The sequence below is a fragment of the Vipera berus genome (genome assembly GCF_964194415.1).
Source record: "Vipera berus genome assembly, chromosome: 6".
Classification (NCBI taxonomy): Eukaryota; Metazoa; Chordata; class Lepidosauria; order Squamata; family Viperidae; genus Vipera; species Vipera berus.
Window position 1 is genome coordinate 57,717,493 of NC_138208.1, and position 24,945 is coordinate 57,742,437.

A 24,945-nucleotide genomic window follows, 5' to 3' on the forward strand; every position below is an offset into this window, starting at 1 on the left:
AGAGATCCAGTCTTCAGTCTGACTTTAGGCTTTATTTACTTGGAAACATCTCTACTGGGATTCACCCCTTTCTAGTCCCAAGCAGTAAACCAGCTTGAAGAAGCCTTCTCCCGGGTGATTAGTCCATCTCAAAGTAAGATAGTTAATTATGAGTTGCTACTTGGAAGGGCTCCAGTGACATTTCCTGTATTGTTCTATGGCTTTTCCCTGCTTAAAAAGAATTAGTACTAAATATCATTCTTTTGAAATTATCACTTCAAGTTGTTGGTAGTTCGTGCATCAATACCTTATTTAGAATTTGCAAGATGGCTGCCAAAGAATGAGAATATCAAGGGATATTCCAGGCTAGCAAAAGACACTTAATAAAGTTTATTCAGAAATTGTACTGAAATACACCCACAGCACCAGGGGATCCTTCCTCAATCTGCCTTGCTGAGTCCAAGTGGCAAGGACAGCCTCCAGAAGTAGGAAGTTGGGATTGCCAGGCAGATCTTACAGATTTTCCTCATTCCCCTGTCCTTTGGAATGCTCACCCCCAGTGCTGACACAATTAACAAGAAGGAAATCATTTGTGTTTACATTTATTGGAAAGAAACAAATTACAACAAGTAAGGTGTGTAATATGGAATTCACATGAAAAGAAAGTGGTAAGGCTGGTTGTTTGCCTAGTATACACTCAGGAGGCAAAACCCGTCAGCTATTAACTTATTAAGGTCAAGGCAGGGATCTTGCTAATTTCAGGCAGCAGTGCCAGCTGTAGGAAATAACTAATTAAAAGCTAGTTAACTTGCCATTAGCACTTATTAGGGAAGTGTTGCACTGAAGAAAAAAGCCGCTCAGGAAGGGGGGTGGAATAGCTCAGACACAGGATACAAGTTCTCTGAAACAGAGAGAAACTATACAAATCTAATGGAGAAGGGTGAGTGTGATCTCTGATGCCTACACACTGAAGACACTAATCCAATGTAACCAGTCCTGCAAAAGGCCCATTTGTCCTCCAACTACATCTTTATTACTTCTGTTTTCCACTGGTCTAATTGTTTTCAGTACAATAGTGGAAAGTTACAAAGTGCCTCTTGTTATTATTAATACTCCAAAATATTGAGGGCTTTCTCAAAAAGTGCAAAAGAGTCCTAAGTAAGTATTAACTTGTTAGAAATGAAAAACATCAAAACGTTACTCAGTTTTCATTTTTGGTATTTCAAGAGAAATGGGCATCAGAAACTGCAGATACTGCAAAATCAGAATTAGATGGACCAGGGAGAGAATGTTTTCAAACTTTTTTCCAGGCTGAGGAACCTGTTAGTTAAATATATAAACAAATCCCAAAACCTTTAATCAAGAGGAAGAGCTTCATCTGATGTCCCATATTTTCTGCTGTACCTTGGGGAAATCGTTATGGCCACTCCTGATAAACTTTATTTCTTCTTAATTTCTCACTAAATAGTGGAAAACTGTTCCAGGAACAGTTTTAAAAACCTTAAGCTAGACATGCCAAGTATCAGATTTACACTGAATTTTTGATTATTAATAAGGATGGTTGAAGGGCATGCATAACTGATCAATTTTCAACCAAGGAGGCACTAATCTAAAAAAATCTTTCGTGCATGTGGGCAGAATGGTAAAGATTGTAATTTCAACATACTAGTTGAAATTGCAACATCCTTTAATAGCCTTTCATTAAAAATAAAACCTCCATCGTATAATTCTGCTATATAATAGTCAGTGGGATGCCTTTTATGCATTGTAAATTACAAAGCTTTTTGGAAAAGAAATGAAAAACAGAAAAATGATACAAAATACCCATATGGACAAGGACAATTTCTTTTTGTGATTTATATTGTGTGAATATTTTGTTACTTAACAATATTTACTCTAAAAATTTAGGTTCAAAATTTAGAATTTATTATTTGTAAAGCATTAAAAAGCAAATAAAACAAATTTAAGGTTCTTCAATAAATAATGGAGTGTTATATATTAAACTTTTATAATGTTTTGCAGTTCTATAAAATTTAACCATAAAAACATGCTTAAAACTTTGATATCAGGTAATAACATAACCAAAATAATTTCAATAATTATTGAAAAATAAAGATTTTCCAATTCAAATAAAAACCAAAGAGTGCTATATGCTCTACTATATTCCATGGGTTTCATTTACAGAACTTATTTTATAGAAATGCTCTTCTTTTCTGTTTTGTCTTCTGAATCAGCCTTCTTCAGGAGCAACCTGTTTTGCTGACTGCAAATGTAATACAAATTAAAAACAACATAAACGTTACTAAATAGACATTGTACCAAGGCCACATTCTTATTTATTTACCAATTTGATTTATGTGGCCACCCATCTTACAAACTAAGACTGAGTAGCTAATACAGTACTAAAAACAAAAACAAAACTAACAGGGGAAAAAATAGCAGGAAACAGATATAAAGTAAAGAGCCTTAGTGGAGCAGTGGGCTAATGCCTCCTTAAGTAACACCAGCTGCCTGCAATTAGTGCAGGTTCGAGTCCCACCAGGCTCAAGGTTGACTCAGCCTTCCATCCTTCCGAGGTAGGTAAAATGAGGACCCAGATTGTTGGGGGCAATAAGCTGACTTTGTAATAATGCCGCTTGGGGGGGGGGTGTGTGAAAGCCCTAACAAGCAGGCATATACATAGAATGAAGGCTACTGCTAAGCTTGTAAGCCGCCCTGAGTCTTCGGAGAAGGGCAGGATATAAATGGAATTAAAATAAAAAAAACAAAAAAAAACTGAGAGCAACCCATTTGTTCAACTTCCATCACTGCAATGAAGCTCAATACTCAGAGGAAAAGTCCATTCTTCAAGGACTTACAGAAGTCCAATAAGGTTCTAGCCTTTAAAGTATCAGGATAGCATTAAAAAGGGAATATGTAGCATTTCAAATTTGATTCCACATGCCTCAAGGTATGTAAAAACAGAAATGTAGTACTTTTCTGAAACTTTTTAAAGCAAGTACTATGCTTTTCTTGAGCAAACGCTGAACCCTGCAGGCACCCTGTGATCCCAGGGGGGAAAAACTTGTGGCATCTAAGCCAAAGAATTGCTGTTAATTGCTACATTTTCATTCCTTTGTTTTTCAAAGAATCTTAACTGAAATCAAATCTGCACAGATCTATTAATATATATTTTTAAATTCCACTGAGACAAGTGAGATTGGAGAATACCCAAAATCCTCTTGCTCTAATTCAGGGGTCAAACTGCTGGCCCGTGGGCCAGATGTGTCATGCCAAAACCATGCCCACCCCATTACTGCAATGGAAAAAAAGTTGCGATATGTCACGACACGTCACATGACGTCGTGAGTTTGACACCCCTGCTCTAATGCATTGTGATCTAATTGTAAAAAGGTTATTTCTATTGCCTTGTAACCTGATCCTGAAGTTCAGAAGAGTGAAATACTTTAGATCAGGGGTGTCAAACTGCCGGCCCGCGGGCCGGAGCGTCACGGAGAAACCGCACCCATCCCATTTTCGGCAATGGGAAAAAGTTCCAATACGTCGCACGATGTCATATGATGCCGCAAGTTTGACATGCCTGCTTTAGATGAACCACATCCTGTACATTTAGTAAACATTACCCAGTCACTGATAATTAATACTTGGAACAAGGATAGCGAACTGCCCGGTAAACTCAAATTTGTACCAGATATCTAAAATGAAACTTTGAAAATTAAAGCTACAAATATTCTATTTGCATATTATCTAACCGGAAATAGGTACCTCAATAGCACTCTTAAACTATACTTACAAATTTGTTTTTCCAGTACTGAATGTTCATCATAAAATCCTTTTTTGTAAATAGAAGTCTGTGGTCTACCTCCTTTTTTAAACCTCCTAAAAGAAAGTTTAATAATATAAACCAAAATTCTGTAGTTTAAGCACTGATATGATCATCTTTGTATTATTTTAAACATTCCAAACATAAAATGCTGAAACAAAAATGGAACTTGGAAATGTTTTTGGAAGCAATGCCATACAAAATAAAGAGGCACTTTACACCTGGGATCTGTTTGCCAATTGCCCAACACATTATTGAGTATCCATAGGCTTAATATACTGTATTTACTGCACTTAACAAGAAAAGATTTTCCCCAAAAATAATTATTGGTCCTACTTTTTTTGTAACGGCTATAGTAACACAATCTTGCAAGTCTTGAATGTGCTTTCCCCCCCATTTTATTTTTGTGTGCATTAGGAAGGTCTTGTCTGAGACATTTTTTAAAGTTATTTCTTGTCATGGACTCAAGCTCAATCTTTGCCTTGGTAGCAGCAATTCTTTCTGATCTTTAAGTTATTACCTATTCTTTCTACATTATCAAAACAGAGGCTGATATATTTATTTATCAAAATTATATGGCCACCCATCTCACAATGAGTGTATATATAAGAAAGTGTTTGATGAAGATATGCATAGAATTGAAGGTATATGGTTAATTATGAATGAAAGGCCTAAATGTATGGCAGAAAATAGGAATTTGTAATTTGTAGGCATATGAAAGCAGGGCTTTCTAGATTGGTGATAGCTGCATATTATACTCTGATTGAATGGTGATAATAAAATAACAGGGATGAGTTTTGAGGAAAATTTTTACAAAGTTATGAATGAATACAATCCAGTGTTCAGTGACATTAATAGATATATGGGAGCAAGAACAGGGTTTTTCAAAGACCCAAGAATGAATGACAATGATGATTGATGAACATCTGCTTAAAAAGGGAGTATTTTTTGCAAAGCCATCTTAAGTACATGTTTCTACTTAAAGTTGATTTATAAATCAAGTAGATCAGTAGTTACTAATGTGAATCTTGGTCAAGAAAAACACTGATATATAGCTTTTTGTACTACATTCTTATATATTATTTGTGTGTTATGTCACTGATATAATGCATCAGTAAAGATTGTGAGATAATTTTTAATAAACTGGATGTAAATTTCCATAAATAAAAATTAGTTAGAATTACCTGTTATTAAACTTATAATTGTTCCCATAATAAATGTAATCAAAGCACCTAATGTGTTGAAATACAGATATGACACTGAATACCAGTACTCTTGAAGATATGATCTGAAAGAAAAAAAGTTTAGTATTTCCTATTCTGTTAATTAGAGACTATTTAAAACAAACAAATTTAAACTTGTTTATGATTAATAAATACATTGTGGTTGCCCTACTCGGAACTATGCAACCAATACATTTTTATATAACCCCATTTTTTAATAGCATAAATTTAGAGAAAATCACTCCTCTGTTTATATTGTACAGTATGACCAATCTAACATTAACAAGAGCCTTGGTGGAGCAGTGGGCTAATGCCTCCTTAAGTAACACCAGCTGCCTGCAATTAGTGCAGGTTCGCATCCCACCAGGCTCAAGGTTGACTCAGCCTTCCATCCTTCCGAGGTAGGTAAAATGAGGACCCAGATTGTTGGGGGCAATTAAGCTGACTTTGTAATAATGCCGCTTGGGGGGGTGTGAAAAGCCCTAACAAGCAGGCATATACATAGAATGAAGGCTACTGCTAAGCTTGTAAGCCGCCCTGAGTCTTCAGAGAAGGGTGGGATATAAATGGAATTAAAATTAAAAATTAAATTAAAAATTAAATTAACAGTCACTTGAAGGTAAGAGAAACACTACAGAACCCAGAGAGTTGGATGAATTCCCAATGCTTGAAGAATCACTGGTTTACGAAGAAAAAAAAGCTTTTCCCTCATCTGGTTGAGAGATAAGTTATCTTCTTGATTGGAAGCTTTATAAATTGATTTATAAATGTTATAAATAAATATAAGCATTAGGACATATTATATCATTAATAAGAGAGTTCTTTGCTAAAAATAGCCGCTGTTCAGTCCAAAGATCCAGATTAGAATTTTGGGTAAATATTAACAGTTGCAATCATGTAAGAAGCTGATATAATTCTAGATTTTCTAGAAGGCTGATATGAACATACTGTTTTTAGCAGAATGAGTCCATATATCTACATATGACAGATGCACGTTTGATAAAATTCTCTCCAGGGGGGCAGGCTCATGAAATATCACTGGCTTATCAAGGAGCGCTTGGTAATAAAGTCATTTCCCATTTTGTCCAGTCCAAAGATTATCTGCAAGAAAATTCTGGGCTCCTTCAGGGATCTTGCAAATGCAGGAAGCTGCATGTTTAAAAGACACACTATGACCTCCACATTCAATATATTATGAAATATAAGTTAATTTCTGAGGAACTCTAAATAATCTGAAATCATTAGAAATGGAGAAGTGGCTTAAAAATCCAACTATAAATTATTTGGGTCAATGTGCAGTCAGTGCTAAAAATATCATAAACAGGAGTCCTTTTGTGATATTTTGATATTCTGTTCTTAAAATTTTGGACTGCTCTTTCAATGGTTACTGTGATCTTTACCCTGGTGTTTGGACTACAATAAATTTATCCTCATATATCTCTACCATCATGACCTTCCTGTGATTTATTATAACCTCGACTATCAGTATTCTACCCTCTTTATCGTTATAAATTTGTTTTGCAGTCAATTTTGGGTTTACATATAGTGCCACTCCTCTCTTTTTCTTGTGTCGGTCTAAGGAAACGAATAGGTTCCCTATTCTTGGTTGTACTAACAAATATTTTTGTTGTTCCTTTATATGGACTTCTTGTATTGCCACGATATCCAATTGTTGGTGAATAAGCCTATTAAAAAATTTCCGCCTTTTCACTGGCGAATTCAATCCATTAATATTCACAGACATAATACTACACTCACCTCCCTTCATCTTACTTATTTCTGGTTTTTGTGGATCTCGTGATTCGGGGCTCTCTCTCTTCCTTGTCTCTAGTTCCATGTTTCTCTGTTAACTCACCGGATTTGTTCCTTCTATCCTCTGTAGCTAAGATCTTCCCATCCATTGCCACACGTATTGTATCTCTTTCTCTTACCTCCCTTCCATCTTGATCTTCTAAATCTACTTCCTCTTGGCTATGGAAGTGGCGTTTGTAAAAATCTTCTGCCTTCTCTATCGTGTCCAGTCTATGCCTTCTATCCTGCCACGTAACTAGAATACCCTCTGGAGTTAGCCATCTAAAGTTTACATTTTCTCTTATTAATTTAGATGTTAAGAATTGATAGCCGCGTCTCAGATCCCTCATCCTTTTAGGTATCTGTTTAAGGATGGTGATTGGTTGGCCCCGAAATTCTAATGGTTCCTCTCTAGATCTATGCAGAAGCTCATCCCGAATTGATTTTTTAACTAACCTTACATGTACTTCTTTTGGGAGGTTGTGCCTTCTCGCATAATTAGTTTGGACCCTGTATGTTTCATCAATTTCCGCCAGCATTTCCTCCTTCCCTACACCGAGTGCCTTTGCCATCAGTTCTGCCATCATGACCAACAGATCTTCCCCTCTTTTTTCTTGAACGTTTTGGAAGCGTAGATAATGAGCAGCCTTTTCTGCTTCCAGAAAAATGACTGTTGTTTCTAACTCCTTATTAGCCTGAAGGAGTGTTTCATTTAAATCATCTACTCTCTTTTCCTCTTTTTCCATTCTAGCTTCCATATCTTGAAGTCTTTGTTCATTTTTGACTAATTGCTGTTGAATCCCTTCAAATTTATCATCTATCGCTTGGATTTTCCCCTTTAATTCACCAGTGTCGTTTCTTATTTGGCCTATTTCTCTCTTCATCTCCTCGTGGTTTTTGGCCATTGCCTCGTGTAGGTTTTGCAAAAGGGCATGTAAATCTTTAAAGGAATTCGAGTTAGATCTTTCCCTTTGCAGCATATCCTCTATAGATTTCTGATTGGAGGGACTTGAGGCCATCCCCTGTCCCTGTGCTGCCGCCTTTTTGCCAGCGCTAGGCTTAGTTGCTCCCGAGATACTTGTCATGTTTCCCCAATTATAACAGCGTTTTATCAATGTGTAATACCCTGAGTCTTATATAAACCTTTTAACTCTATGACAAAAGATATATAAAACAGTTACCACCAGATACTTATTACCAACTAAGCAATTTATATAATAGAATTCTATAGTATGAATATATTCAAAGTCACGTTCTTCTTTTTTTTTTTTTTCCCCGTTTCCGGCGCAGAAATTGGCACCTTTTCCGTCTTCCTCTGCTGTCAAAGACCAGTAGGTGTCCCACTAAACAAACCTCTAGTTACTAAATTGCTATATCAAATGGCCGCCCGTGACAAGTAGAGTAGAATTTCAAAAGTTTCAAAAGTTCACAAATTCAAAATTTACCAGGATAGACCAGACTAGACCAAGCTGATCGCTTTCCACGCCCGACAATCCAGAGTTCAGTCTCTAAGGCTCCAAAGCTCAGACTTTGACCTGTTGTAGCTTATCTCCAGCTAGAATACAGTCATATAGTCTTCGGCTTTCTTTCCCTTGCTGTTTTTGCCAAACGCCTCCCTCAAGACTTCTATCGCCGCTTATTCCCTCTCCGTGAGGCTCCCACTTCGAACCAGTACCTCTTTCACAAGCGCTTCCTATTTAATATTCGGATACACTCTCCGTCAGCTCCGCTCTACCGTTGTCCCGCTGCTTACATGCTAGCTCCGTCCCTCTGTCAGATCTTCATGTCGGCCATTACTGGCCTCCTTCTCCCCGGTTCGCTCGCATCAGACTTTCTCCGGATCTTCAACACGAACCGCCGCTCATGAAGGTTCTCCGGGCTGCCTGCAACTTCGGATGTCCCTACAGGACCTCCTGAAGCTCCGAAAAGCCCCCGCGAACACTGGGTGAGAGGTTGTGCGTGGAGAGAGCTCCGTTCACACAGCCGCCCGCTCTGACAGTTGGCTCCGCCCCCCCCAACACTCCAACAAGATCCACAAAAAGAGAATATCAAGCAATCTATGGATCTGATTAAACACAAACTTAACATTCTAGACAAAGAGAAATTAGCACAACAATTGAGAAACACGAAACAAAATTTTTTTGAAAATGCAAATAAACCGGGCCGGTGGCTCGCATATAAATTGGGAAAACAAAAGGGGAAAAACTGGATTCACGAACTACGAGATGAGGAAGGGAGAATATTCCACCAGGAGGAAAAAAAAAATTATAGCCCAGGAATTTTATGAACGTTTATACAAAGAAGATAGTCAGGCAAGTGTGGAGAAAATGGAGGAATATTTTCAAAGAGCCAAACTACCCAAGGTCACAGAAGATACCAGAAATATGTTAAACGAGGAAATTCGACTATCTGAGGTGATAAAAGCTATTAATGCACAAAAGAATAATAAAGCATCGGGACCCGACGGTCTTCCATCAGAAATTTATAAAGAATTACAAAATATCCTAGCTCAACCCCTAGTGGAGGTATTTAACGCAGTATTAGAAGGCGCAAGGACGCCTAAATCTTGGCTAGAGGCAAACATAACCCTTATCCCGAAAGATAACACGGACCATACATTAATCCAAAATTACAGACCCATATCACTTCTTACCCCTTCATGGATTACTGCCTTGTCGTGGCGAAGGGGCTTGCGTAATTCAATGAAGCTATGAGCTATGCCGTGCAGGGCCACCCAAGACGGACAGGTCATAGCTGAGAGTTCTGACAAAACGTGATCCACTGGAGAAGGAAACGGCAACCCACTCCAGTATCTTTGCCATGAAAACCCTATGGACAGTACCAAAAGGCAAAACGATATGACGCTGGAAGATGAGCCCCTCAGGTCGGAAGGCGTCCAATATGCTACTGGGGAAGAGCAGAGGGCTAGTACTAGTAGCGCCAGAAAGAATGAAGCGACTGGGCCAAAGCCGAAAGGACGCTCAGCTGTGGATATGTCTGGTGGTGAAAGGAAAGTCCGATGCTGTAAAGATTTTTTCTCCATAGGAACCTGGAATGTAAGATCCATGAATCAAGGAAAGCTGGACGTGGTCAAACAAGAGATGACAAGACTGAACATCGACATCTTAGGTATCAGCGAACTAAAATGGACAGGAATGGGTGAATTTAATTCAGATGACCATCAGGTATACTACTGCGGGCAAGAATCCCTCAGAAGAAATGGAGTAGCCTTCATAGTCAATAAAAGAGTAGGAAAATCAATACTGGGATACAATCCTCAAAATGACAGAATGATCTCAGTTCGAATCCAAGGCAAACCATTCAATATCACAGTAGTCCAAGTCTATGCCCCAACCACCAGTGCTGAAGAGGATGAAATTGACCGGTTCTATGAAGCCCTACAGCACCTTATAGAAGTAACACCAAAAAATGATGTCCTTATCATCATGGGGGATTGGAATGCTAAAGTAGGAAGCCAAAAGATAACTGGAATAACAGGCAAGTTTGGCCTTGGAGTACAAAATGAAGCAGGGCACAGGCTGATAGAATTTTGTCAGGAGAATACGATGGTCATAGCAAACACTCTTTTCCAACAACCCAAGAGACGGCTCTACACATGGACATCACCAGACGGTCAACACAGAAATCAGATTGACTATATGCTCTGCAGCCAAAGATGGAGAAGCTCTATACAGTCGGTAAAAACAAGACCAGGAGCTGACTGTGGCTCAGACCATGAGCTTCTCCTTGCAAAGTTTAGGCTTAAACTGAAGAAAGTAGGGAAAAGCACTAGGCCACTCAGGTATGAATTAAATCATATCCCTGTTGAATATACAGTAGAGGTGACAAATAGATTTAAGGAATTAGATCTGATAGACAGAGTGCCTGAAGAACTATGGACAGAGGTTCGCGACATTGTACAACAGGTAGCAACCAAAACCATCCCAAAGAAAAAGAAATGCAAGAAAGCAAAATGGCTGTCTGAGGAAGCTTTGCAAATAGCTGAGGAAAGGAGGGAAGCGAAAGGCAAGGGAGAAAAACATAGATATGCCCAATTGAATGCAGAATTCCAGAGAATAGCTAGAAGAGATAAGAATGCCTTCTTAAATGAACAGTGCAAAGAAATAGAAGAAAACAATAGAATAGGGAGGACCAGAGATCTTTTCAAGAAAATTGGAGAGATGAAGGGAACGTTTCATGCAAAAATGGGCATGATAAAGGACCAAAATGGCAGGGACCTAACAGAGGCAGAAGAGATTAAGAAGAGGTGGCAAAATTACACAGAAGAACTATACAAGAATGAGCTTAACGTCCCAGATAATCACAATGAGGTGGTCACTGACCTCGAGCCAGACATCCTAGAATGTGAGGTGAAGTGGGCCTTAGAAAAGCTGAGCAATAACAAAGCTAGTGGAGGTGACAGTATTCCAGCTGAGCTATTCAAAATCTTAAAAGACAGTGCAGTAAAAGTGCTACACTCAATTTGCCAGCAAATTTGGAAAACTCAACAGTGGCCACAGGATTGGAAAAGATCAGTTTACATTCCAATTCCAAAGAAAGGCAGTGCCAAAGAATGTTCAAACTATCGCACCATTGCACTCATTTCTCATGCTAGTAAAGTCATGCTTAAAATCCTACAAGCTAGACTTCAGCAGTATGTGGATCGAGAACTACCAGAAGTACAGGCAGGATTTCGAAGAGGCAGAGGAACTAGAGATCAAATTGCCAACATACGCTGGATCATGGAGAAAGCTAGGGAGTTCCAGAAAAACATCTACTTCTGCTTCATTGACTATGCTAAAGCCTTTGATTGTGTGGATCATAACAAACTGTGGCAAGTTCTTAAAGAGATGGGAGTACCAGACCATCTTATTTGTCTCTTGAGAAACCTATATGCGGGTCAAGAAGCAACAGTGAGAACTGGACACGGAACCACTGATTGGTTCAAAATTGGGAAAGGAGTCCGGCAAGGCTGTATACTGTCGCCCTGCCTATTTAACTTATATGCAGAGCACATCATGAGAAAGGCAGGGCTAGATGAATCAAAAGTTGGAATTAAGATTGCCGGAAGAAATATCAACAACCTAAGATACGCAGATGATACCACTCTAATGGCAGAAAGTGAAGAAGAACTAAAGAGCCTCTTGTTGCGGGTGAAGAAGGAGAGTGCAAAACTTGGGTTGAAACTTAACATTAAGAAAACCAAGATCATGGCATCTGGCCCTCTCAATTCCTGGCAAATAGATGGGGAAGAAATGGAGGTAGTGACAGATTTTGTTTTCCTGGGCTCCAAGATCACTGCAGATGGGGACTGTAGCCAAGAAATTAAAAGACGCTTGCTCCTGGGGAGGAAAGCCAGGGCAAATCTAGACAGCACACTAAAAAGCAGAGACATCACCCTGTCAACAAAAGTGCGTATAGTCAAGGCTATGGTCTTCCCAGTTGCAATGTATGGCAGTGAAAGTTGGACCATAAGAAAGGCTGAGCGCCAAAGAATTGAGGCCTTTGAACTATGGTGCTGGAGAAGACTCCTGCGAGTCCCTTGGACCGCAAGGCGATCAAACCGGTCAGTCCTAGAGGAGATCAATCCTGACTGCTCTTTAGAAGGCCAGATCCTGAAGCTAAAACTCAAATACTTTGGCCACCTAATGAGAAGGAAGGACTCACTGGAGAAGAGCCTAATGCTGGGAAAGATCGAGGGCAATAGAAGAAGGGGACGACAGAGAATGAGGTGGCTGGATGGAGTCACTGAAGCAGTAGGCGTGAGCTTAAATGGACTCCAGAAGATGGTAGAAGACAGGAAGGCCTGGAGGAATGTTGTCCATAGGGTCGCGATGGGTCGGACACGACTTCGCAGCTAACAACAACAACAACAACATCACTTCTTAACTCGGACTACAAGATATTTACATCAATTATAGCGGAACGATTGAAACGATTTCTGAATGATTTCATACACGCAGATCAGAATGGTTTTCTCGCTAAGAGACACACTAAGCACAACATTAGAATAATATTAGATACATTGGAGTACTATGAATTACATAGCGAACAACAGATGGCATTACTTTGCTTAGACGCCCAAAAGGCATTTGACAATGTTAAATGGTCTTTTTTGTGCCAACAGCTTAGCTTTATGAATATGGGTGAAAAATTTATAAATATAATTAGGGCAATTTATGACAATCAGGAAGCAAAAATAATTATTAATGGGGAAGCATCTAGCAAGTTTCAAATTCAAAAGGGAACACGGCAAGGCTGCCCCTTATCACCATTGCTGTTTATATTGACTCTTGAAGTATTAACGAGAACTATAAGAAACGACCCAAAGATAAAAGGATTAACCATTAAAAAGGAAACCTTTAAATTGCAAGCTTTCGCGGACGATCTGGTTTTTATTATGGAGGATCCATGTCAGACGGGACCAAAGCTATTGGAAGAATTATCTAAATATGGTGAGGTTGCCGGACTGCGAATAAATAGAAATAAGACCAAGATGATTGTTAAAAATATGACCAATAAACAAAAAGGTAATCTGGCCGGAATCATGGATATAGAAATAGTCAAGAAAATAAAATATCTAGGGATTAACATTACGGCTAGATGCACTTCACTCAAAAAGGATAATTATGATAATGTAGTGAACCAAATAAAAGGTGATCTGGAAAGATGGGGAAACCTAAAACTCTCATTATTGGGAAGAATCGCTGTCATTAAGATGAATATTCTGCCTAAAATCCTGTTTCTGTTTCAGAATATCCCAATTCAACTCGACTCTAAATTTTTTCGAAATTTGGATAAATTATCACTAAATTTTATTTGGCAGGGGAAAAAACCAAGAATTAAATTGAAATATTTACAAGACACGAAGGAAAATGGGGGTTTTGGATTGCCAGACTGGGAATTATATTACCATGCCGCGGCCCTGAGCTGGATTAGAGAATGGGTAATCTTGAGAAATAGAAGACTATTAACTTTAGAGGGTCACGATTTGCAATATGGCTGGCATGCTTTCCTATGGACGGAGAAACAAGGTCTTTTCTCGCATTTTCAAAGACATCGGATCAGGCAAGCGCTACTTAATACTTGGAAAAAAATTAGATCTCACAATTACACCAAAATACCGGTCTGGCTATCCACCCTTGAAGCGATAGTTTACCCAAATCTGTTTGATTTGGGTAACATAATCTCATACAAGGATATTCTGAATGAGGAGGGGGAATTGAAACTTAGGAATGAACTAGAATTACAAGGTATAAAACTCGATTGGTGGGCCTACTTACAAATCCAATCGAGATTTAGGAAGGATAAAAATGAATGGGGGATATATACCTCTGAAACAGCATTGGACAAAATATTATTGGGACCGGACTCTAAACAAATAAGGAATTTTTATAAATTACTTTTGGGATATAAGCTGTTTGAAGAGCAAGTGAAAGACCCCATGTTGACCTGGGCTAACAATTTAGGACATAACATCGACCTAGATACTTGGCAAACAATTTGGGATAGAAATAAAAGGATAACACTGGCCTCATCGTATAAAGAAAATTTATTTAAAATGTTTTACCAATGGCATCTTCCCCCAGCCCGCTTAGCAAAAATGTACACAACAGCATCTCCCAAATGTTGGAAGTGTTCTGAAGAGATAGGCACATACTTCCACACGTGGTGGTCTTGCAGTAAAACACAAAAATTTTGGAGAATGATTTGGATTTGGCTGAAAGAAATATTGAAACAAGATCTGGAGTTTAGTCCAGAACTTTTCTTGTTGGGAATCACGAAAGAGAAATATCCTAAAGATGTGCTATACTTAATGATCCATATTATTACAGCAGCTAGAATATCATTTGCGCAAAAATGGAAAAAGAATGAGATCCCAGGACAAAAAGAGGTTATTAGGAAAATTTGGGATTGCGCTGAAATGGACAAATTAACTTTGGAATTAAAGAATAAAGATCAATCAGACTATTATAGAATTTGGAACAAATTGTATCTTTGGATGGATAAAAAGAAAGGTCTCTATTAGGTTTTACAGACTAGCTCACTGTTTTAAATATTGTGGTATTTCACCGATTTGTAATCTAAGTGTATTTAAGTGTATTTTTGATGTACATATACAGTATACATGTATATATATATATTTAAACATTGTAGACAAAAAGGTTTGTCAGCTCGCTGGTACTGTGTCCAATGTTTTTAAATAATAAATTTAATAAAATTTTAAAAATAAAAAATAAAAAAAAAGAATAAATTTATCCTCAGTTTGTTTCTTTAAGTTTCCAATTTCTGATCTTACCATCTTCTTTTGCTAGAATTTCTAGTGTTGGGTCTAAACTGATTGTATATAGCGTTGTTAATCCTAATTCCTGATACATAACTTTCAATCTCAAACACAGTATGAGAAGACTTACTGATAATTTATAGCAGAGGGAAATTGTAGAGACACCCTACTTATATCAAGAGCCTTTCTGTAGTCTTCCAATTAAGGAGATAGGTAAGCAAAAGCTTTCCAAGGGCCAAAGAAAGTGACAACAGGACCCAAGTAGATACAGATATTGTTTCTATAGCAGATTAGGCATACTGTAGGTATCAAAATTTCCAGAATGGGGACATTTGAAAAGAGATGAACAGTATTAACACTGTTGTATGTTATGTATATCCTCCCAGTTCAGTAATTAAGTACATAACTGGTACAAATGAAAATGAGCTCTGATACAGAAATTACCCTGCCATGCATTAAGAGGTTTCCTTTGCTTAACCTTACTGAGAGTCAGTCAGGATAGCAACTGATACAAACACATAGCCAGTACTTAAACAAATGAGGAATTTTAATCCAGACATTAAGATGCTAATGAAGTAGTATGATCTAACATTACAGTTCATAGAAGTTGTAGTGTATGCAGTCCCAGCATACACAGGCTGTCAGCACAGCAGGAGGCGCGGGGCTGGACAGCTCCAGGCTATAACCGCATTTGGCGGGAAAGCCTGGTTTAAACAAGTTTGACAGCCCCAGGCTATAGCGAGTCCTGGTGGGAAGCCAGGGTTTAAATCTATTGGCTACCTGCACTGGCGGGAAGCCCAGGTTTGTATCTATTGGTTGGCATTCACCTGGGCAGGTATCAAGGTACGCCAGGTAACCCCTTGCGAGTGAGCGCGAATCCTGACTACAATAAAGACTCACTGCGCACCAAGCTGAGCGTCCTTCATTTGTGAGACCACGCGATTCAACAGAAGTGAAAGTGTTATTTACAAAACCAGAAATAAGAAATCAACTCTTGGCCTGTTTAATTCCCACCCCCAAACTCTCTTTCCTTTCCTTTCCACTTATGCTTTATTTTGGCTTATTCTTCCCTTCATCTCAATTATGGACACTGGAACATCTGTGAGTTTTCCTCTGTCTGTCTTGCTGTCTAAGAAAGCCTTTAACTCACAAAGTACAATTGTCCAGCATCTGACTCCCCATAGTCAGAATAAAATCAGTCCTTTATGTCTTTCCACATTTTCACAAACCATTCCAGGATTTTCCTCCTGATTTTCTCCCCATCTGAGGACCAGAGTGTCTGGATTTGGCATGCTCCACTCCATATTAACCAGGTGACATCCTCTTCAGCAGCATGAGCTGCAGCATTTGAAATACCACCCCTTATTTCTCTGCTCTTTTGTTAACTACAACCAGACATACATATGGCATTATAGATATCTTCTAGCATTTTCTCTTTTCTGCCTACATACTCTTGGTTGTGTGCTGAGTCACCTGCTTTTCAAAAAAAAAAATCATGACCTTGGCATATATCCAACAACTTTCTTCTAGGCAGGCATTTCAACCTGTCAACACTGGCTCAAGTATGCTGTAACACTCAGGACTCCAGCCACAGAAACTCACTTGGGACTTTGGACCAGTGTTTAGGTCATTTTGGGAAAAATAAGAGGAGGGAGTGATAAATATGCTGCTTTGTACTCCATAATAAAAGGCATAATTTAAATCTAACAAATGAACACATGTACTGTACTTACACATACATATATGTATACAGTATATACAGTACCAAAATGATTGCTACATATAAGTGTGAAACATCCAAAGATACCTAACCTAGATTGATTTCTTGGGCTTACCTTGAAGGAGCTGGCGAAGGGCTAGTAACAATTATGGGTACAAGTGCACTGTGATTGGACCTTTGACAGCCTGCAATTGAAAGAGGTAATGGTACTGTCCTGTGAGGTGCCGGTGGGTATTTCTGAGCACCAGTTCCAATCCACATTATTACACAAAATCCACAAATAAAACCTGAGAATGCACCCTGAAAAGCAGAAAATTATATACAACTCAAGTGTATGTAATATTAAGAGAAAAGATACCTCTAATTTTAAAAATGGAAGCTAATATTACCTATTCAGGCATGGCTTTAGCTCTCAGTCCAGTTATTTTCTGCAATTACAGGGTTCCCTTTTGTTACAATGGAGGAAGTAGACCCTCATGTCTATTGATATTCAAGAAAGAAACCTGTAAAGGCACAAAATCTATGCACACACTTAGGAATACACGGACCTTTGTACTAGAAACATGCTTTCAACTGCAGAATGAGTAGACTTGATCTAATAAATAAATATGTTTATTTAACCAGTATTGTTATTATATTGGCCTTTATCCAATCTATTCCTGGAGAATTCTTCACCAGAATGTGGGACTTCCTTTTGCTATATTCAAGTATCCTTATGGTAAAGGTGATGTGATATTAATATTGAATAAAAAAATTGTAGTTAAAAAAATAGTATGTTTAAACTTATCACTCTACAGGCAAAATTGATTTTCTTTCCAGGAAGCTTTATTACAAGATCTTCTAAGCCAGGGATGGCGAACCTATGGCACGCAGAGCCATCCCTGTGGGCACACATGCCATTGCCAGACTCCTCCCTCTCTGCACGCATGTGCAGTCCGGGAACAGCTGCAAGAGCTGGGCGGGGTCAGGGAACCTATAAAAGGAGCAGTTTTGGCAGGAGAGTGAGTGAGCAGCCTTTGGAGGCGACCAGTGGTGGGTTTACAATCATTTTAACAACCGGTTCTCTGCCTTGCCTTCCCTGTCTTGGTCAGGCTGGGCTGCTCAGAGGGTCGACTGGGGAGGGGGCCAGAGGGTGGGTGTCATCAGGTGGCTTCTGCTGCTGCTCTGACCGGTCAGCCATGCAGGGAAGCAGGAGGGGCACCGGATGCACAAATCTGCTGCCTTGGGCTGCTAGCAAGCATCTGAGGTGGCTCCAGACCCCCGGCTGCCCCTCCACCTCCTGCTTCCCTGCATGGCTGACCGGTCAGAACAGCAGAAGCCACCCCCATCAGATCCGTCGAGTGGATGCACCGAGGCCGGGCAAGGGCTTTCTTACGGCTGTCCCGGAGCCGTTTCCTCCCGCACCCATGGGGCTCTGTAGCCAGTCTGCCATTATGCAGAACAGCCAGCATGCTGCTTGCTGGCCTCTGTGTGCAGGGGCTGATAGTGTCAGGCAGCAGATCCAGAAGCGAAGCTCTGCTGACCATCCTCACACTGGTGGGGCAGTGGTGGAGGCAGGATCTGGCATGCGGCCACCCTTTGCCGCTACTGCCGTACACTGTCCCATGTGCGCCTCCAGGCCATGCATGCGGGACGATGTGGGGTGGCAGCGGGGAGGGGAGGGCGTGTGCCAGTCACCTTCCCCCACCGCTGCCCCCACCAGCGCAAGGATGGTCAGCACAGCTTTGCTTCCAGATGGAGGCATCACCACTGCCGCCTCCTGCTTCCCTGTGTGGTTGGCCGGTCAAGAGGCTCAGAGCAGGAGGAGCAACAGCCACTGCCCCCATCAGAGCCACCATGTAGACAGGGCCCGCACCAGGTGAGGGCTCCTTTCCGGCCGTCCCAGGGCTGTTTCCGCCCACGCCGATGGGGCTGCCATGATGCAGGAGGATGTGGCTGCTGACGGACACCATCAGCCCCCGTGCACTCGCTGGCCTCTGTGTGTGGGGGGGGAGATGGTGTCAGGCAGCAGCTGCTCCAGCCCCTGCCTTGCCTTGCCTTGCCCCGTGGCAATTGGCATACCCACCCTGCCTCGCCTCACCTCACCCCGCAGGATGAGCTTCCAGCCCACCCCCCACCTGCCAGAGACCCCCTGGATCTCCCCCAACCCTGCCTGGCCCCCACAAGTGTACCCTCCCCACCAGCATCATCAAGGTGGCCACACTCACCATGACCACGCCCACCCGGTCTGCCATGACCACTGTGGCCACGCCCACCCAGTTGACCACGCCCACCCGGCACCCGGCGATAAATAAATGGGTTTTGGGTTGCAGTTTGGGCACTCTGTCTCTAAAAGGTTCGCCACCACTATTCTAAGCCATGGAAATATGAAATAAATAATACAGATTGTTTGAAATGATATATATAAATATATCATTGGCAATCTAGATTCTGGTCCGGCAAAAAGGGGGAAAATCTTCAACCTGATTTTCACTAACTGTGCCTTGCTTATAGAAATTTTTACATCTAGCAAAAAAAAAGTATTTTAAATTAAGCAGAATATTCTTTTAGATTCTTGGATTGTTTGGATATACAGTAATGTTCTGTAATCTGTACATTTTAAGTATTTGATCCTATACTCTGGTTTTTTGCCTCTCTGATACACACTGGGCTTCTATAATGGTGTCAGAATCCATTTACGGTATATTTCATTTCTTTCTGTGCAAACCCAATTCTCACCCCACCCCACCCCCTTGGATTCTGCCATTCCCAAGGAGGAGAGTTTATTGCCTCCATTTCCTCCCCTTAGATGTAACTTTTTGTTTATCTAGCCTGCCTGTTGGCCATCACAAAAAGATCGATGAAAGGCATCCTCTCTCTCTGATCTTACAAGGAACTAAGAAAGTGGGTGGGGGAATTCTGGTTTCTGTCTCCAGATGGAATGGGAAGGGGAGGGAGTAACTGTGCTGCAAATGGACTGATGGTTCTCCCTTTCCCACGAGGGGCTTGCCACCTGAAACTTGACTGATGCAGAACTGACCAAATGAAGTGAGGGGTGGGGTTTTGCTCGGGGACACTTTAAAAATATTGATCTGTGAGAAGATTTTCAGATCCTGTCTATTATACCTTCTATCATCCATGTCTTAGTAAAAGTTCCTGCTTGGACAATCTTCCTCCAAGAGTCTTTCTTTCCTAAAATGTGGATTGGAGTGGGTTCTGACAAATGGTTTTAAGGTAAAAATATTTTGTTGGTTCTGATCTGCTTCAAAAAAGAGTAAGAAGCAAAAAAACAAATGTTGCATGCAGGAAGAAGAGGGTAGTGGGAGTAGATTATCCTGATTATTTTCATTCCTGGCTTCATTTTTTAAAAAAAAAATGTACATACACTCCTTGATTTATAACCAGTTGCTTAAACTTGAGGTACAATGAGATCATAAAAAGTTACTTACCACCTGTTCTCAAAGTTACAACTGTTGTACCATCCCCATGGTCACGTGTTGTATTTTGGGGATTTGGCAACTGGTCTACAATTATGACCAATTGAAGCATCCCATAATCATGTTTTGAAACTTTTGTTGTTGTTTTCCAGCAAAAACGCCAATTGCAATTTGCTTAACAACCACATGATTCAGTTAACAACTGCAATTTCATTTAATGACCATTGTCCAGGTCCATGGTGACTTATGAATGCAATGACTTATTACCAAAATTCCAGACTCAACTGTAGTCATAAGTCGAGAACTACTCTGTACCCCCATGAAGCTATTAGAAGTAAAGACGTAAGTAATAGATACATTCAAATACAAAACTTTTAGAAAATAATTTGACATACTCTTTTATTTAATGACAATAGGATATGTTATTTACACTTACTTTAGAATTTGCAAAAGGAAATAGGATGCCCAAAGAATATATTCCTAACAAAGGTCCTCCAATTAATTCGAAAACACTGAATGTAGCCTGAAGGAAGCAAAAGAAAATTACAAACTTTTTGTAAACTAAGCATTGATTTCTTCTACTTACAATGAGAATCATGAAGGAAGCTATACCCAATAAAGTGAAGCCATTGGGATGAATCCAGACTAAAATGGCTAAGACAAATCATGGGGGAATGAATCATGGGGGAACTTTTCAGAATTTTACGGGACTATCAAAAAGCATGTTGATAAGAGAGGCAGGCTTTTAGAATTTTTTTGATGAATTTCTTCATCAAAGGCTCTCCATTAATACAGGTAGTCCTTGACATGCAACAGTTAATTTAGTGACCATACGAAGTTGCAACAGCACTGGAAAAAAGTGACTTACAACCATTTTTCACACTTACAACCATTGCAGCATCCCCATCATCACATGATTTACATTTGAATGCTTAGAAATGGACTCACATTTATGCAATGTCCTGTGGTCACATGATCCCCTTTTGTGACCTTCTGACAAGCAAAGTCAATGCGGAAACCAGATTCATTTAACAACTATGTTACTAATTTAACAACTGCAGTGATTCACTTAACAAATGTGGCAAGAAAAGTTGTAAAACGGGGCAAAATTTTTTCACTTAGCAACATAAATGTTGGGCTCAATTGCGGTCTTAAATTGAGGACTACCTCTATATCATTCATTGGTGGAAATCATGAAACATTAGTAATTCATGGAAGAACCTAATAAATAAATAAATAAAATCACACAAAGATCTGCATTAGGCAAATGGAGCCTGCACTATAAACTATTATTAACATTATTTTTTGGGAAATATATATTAAACTCATTTTAGATTAATATAAAAAACCATTAAGGTCTTACCTGTAATAAAGCACCCATAACAGATACTAATGCAGCCATGGATAGACATGCTATACCAAATAATAGACCTATGTGGATAAAGTTATATGAAGTTTATATGATTTATAAAAGTGATTTTACACTATTAGGCAGAGGATTCACTATTAGGAGTTGCTTCCAGGATAATCAATAAAAATGCATGTTCCTTTGGCAAAATGAAAAAAATCCAACTACTAATTGTTAGACATTGATTTAGTCATATAAAGATCTGTCCAGTAGTCCGTATAAAACGTGTTTATTTTTTAAAATTCTTAAGAGTTTAAGGTTAACTATGAATAGACAAACATACTTTGTCCCTGGCATTATATTAAAGAAGTCTTTGCTCATCATTGTCCCCATACTTATTTGTGTCTACAACTATTTTAAAATAAAGCCTTAATAATCAACCTCATGCTGATAACTCCTGGAATCAGAAAGGCTGCCTATCATAATAAGAAAACAAAATCTCCCTGGTCTCAATTCTATAAGGGATCCACAAACTTTAGTTCGAAAAGATAATCTGCTAATTGAAACTTCTTTTAGTCCTTGCGTTGTCATAAACAAGGCACCAAAAAGACACCAATATTACTATATATTGTATTGTATTATTATATATTATATTACTTTATATTACATTATAATAATATTATAAAAAGGTATTAGTATTATCAAGCACACAATATTATGCCTCTAAAATTTTGCAATAACTGCTGCCACACAATTAAAAAAATGAATAAAAGAGTAGTCTGGCAGGAGACACCAGTTTCCATTCCTTGAAATTGTTACTTGGAGGCAAATACATGACTGCTTTGAGTATATTTAGGATTTCTAGGTCTGAGGGGGGAACAATATGTGAACAACAGGTTCTCTGTGTGGATTATGCTTCCAGAAGTCGATTCTGGGCCTGGGCAACAAAAGATTAGCTACCCGTTCTGCCGAACTGGTGTGAACTGGCTGAATCCCACCACTGGGGGGGGAACAATATGACTCCCAGAGGCCTTCCACTTATACAGGTAGTCCTCAACTTACAGCCACAATTCAGCCTGAACTCTTGGTTTTTGAGCGAACTGGTCATTGAGTGAGATGCCCACGTGACTGCTTTGCTCAACAACTGCAATCCCAGCTCTCCTGGTTGTGATCATTAAGCAATCATGCAGGGTGCCTCCCCAACTCTGGAAGACCTGGTGCCTACTAGAGCGTGGAAACCTGACACAGGCCAGGAGGCTTCAGCTAGGTACAGGGCCCACCAGCAATTGGAAACCTGCCATAGGCCAGGAGGCCCAGGCCACAACCCACCATGCTTGGGGAGCCTTTTCCCCGCTCCACTACAGCTGGGTCTACTTAACTTTGCCTTTTTCTGCAGCTGCTGACGGTCACACCCAGCAATGCAAAAGATGGTTAGAAAGCCAGCGAATGCAGTCTTTGCAAGCTGGAAAGAGCTTTTCAAGTTGCGCCTTGCCTTGACTCAGCAATGTAGACTGGGTTTTGGTATGGTAATTTAGCATAATAACATACTTAAAAATAAATAAATCAGTGGTGCACAATTTGGAAACTCAGGGCCATCTGTAGCCTTCAAATGCTTTGCATAGGGTATTCAGAGCTATTTATACTTTTTTAACATGACAAATCAAGATATTAAAAAAGAAAGAAATCATCATAGCAGCTGTTCTTAATAAGATTCTATAGCATTTATACATAAATTTTCAAAGCAGAATACCAAAGATAAACTTACTTATTCCCATGGCAATATATGATAACTTTTCTTCAGACACTGTGAAATAAGGCTTAATAAAATCTTCTAAAGTTACAGTAGCTAATGCATTGATGCTGGTAGACACTGAACTAAAAAATATAAAATTAAGCATTGTTAATGTTTAACCTGCATTGAATATTAGTTCACAAATATTAAAAAGAGATATTGAGAAGAAAAATAAGTTAACCTGAGAAGCAGCAAGATACAGTTCTATTATTTATTTCATTTATATCCCACTACAATCCAAATCAACTCTGTTTTTGTTATCTGCACAGGATTGTTGATCAGTTGATTATGTTAGCAGTCTCTGCTAAGTGACATGACCCTGGAAAGTATATGCCTGAACTAAAGTTCCATGATTAGAACTACCTTTTAAGGAATGCCTTTCTATAATTTTACCATGACTTTCAACTACTCTTTAAAATAAATTGTTTAAACATTATGGAAAATAATATTTGCTATTTTATAATGATTTTGCATTTTGGTTAGCAAAAACTGCACACATACGTGCAAAATTATGTTTCTGTGTCTATGGTATGGTGAAAGAGCCAGTGGGTTGATGGTAATTTTGTTGTTATTATTATGTTTCCTTGATCTGTTTATGTATACATATAAACAGAGATTTTATTGCTATTTCTATGAATTTTCTTTTGTTATAATCCTTTTGGAGGGCTAATTAACTTCTTCTGAGTGCAGAAAGAAGCTTCTATTTCAAAGGATGTCTCACCTATTTAGAATAAATCTTTTATTTAAAAGTTCAGACTAGTTTAATACCAGACTGTTGATGGAACATATAGTAATAAAACTTACAGACAGCTTATTTACAAAGTTGGCATTTCATTCAGACCTAGCTAATAAAAAATACTTATGGAATGATTGACATAGAACAGTAGCTTACCTTGCCTTTCAGTCTGAGCAAAATTTAAGAAATTATTTCCCAAAATTGTATTCCTAATGCAATTCCATGGGATTTATCCATGGAAAAAATGTGCAAAGAAATGGAGCATTATTAAAAGTCAACCAAATATAAATCTTTGTTCTAGGATGTCAATAAGTGTCTTTCATGTTTCAGCAGTTAATGATTGCATGCAACAATGTGCATCTACCAATACAACAACTTTCATCATGAAAGCAGTATTTTTTCTACAGTATTGCACCTCATGAAAGGCACTGCTCAATGGAAATCTACTCATGTACTATTACAGGTTGCCCAATATTTATTTAAACATTTACACAACAGTTGCACATTATAATATCTGGCCTTTGAATGACAGAAGAGTTACAAGTCTTAAAATAAAAATAAAATCTGATATAACTTTATTTATATTTCTAATATATCATTATTTTCCACTCATGTATTTTACTAATTTTATTTTCTTGAATCATACCAAAATGTATAAATTGGTACACCTTGGAGGTCAATGATTTGGGACTAAATGTGACTCTTGGGCCTCAGATGATACATTTCTACGTAATAATATAGAGAGAATTATAGTGAATATTTTAAGATAAATTCTAGCATTAAAAGTCAAAGAACAGAGTGAAAAATGGGATTAAATTAAATATAAAGAAACC

At 39.0% G+C, this 24,945-nt stretch overlaps 1 protein-coding gene across 1 annotated transcript in view; it reads right to left on the bottom strand.

Annotated features, from left to right (window-relative positions):
• Positions 1–4,972: 4,972 nt before the first annotated feature.
• Positions 4,973–24,945, bottom strand: part of LOC308669757 (sodium-coupled monocarboxylate transporter 1-like) — a gene marked incomplete at both ends in the record, with an annotated part of 40,964 nt that continues 20,991 nt past the window's right edge. The window contains 4 exons of the mRNA XM_081330633.1: positions 4,973–5,090; positions 16,936–17,120; positions 21,600–21,667; positions 23,350–23,459. Of these exons, the coding sequence (XP_081186759.1) occupies positions 4,973–5,090; positions 16,936–17,120; positions 21,600–21,667; positions 23,350–23,459 (481 nt within the window). The remainder of the gene's footprint in view (positions 5,091–16,935; positions 17,121–21,599; positions 21,668–23,349; positions 23,460–24,945) is intronic.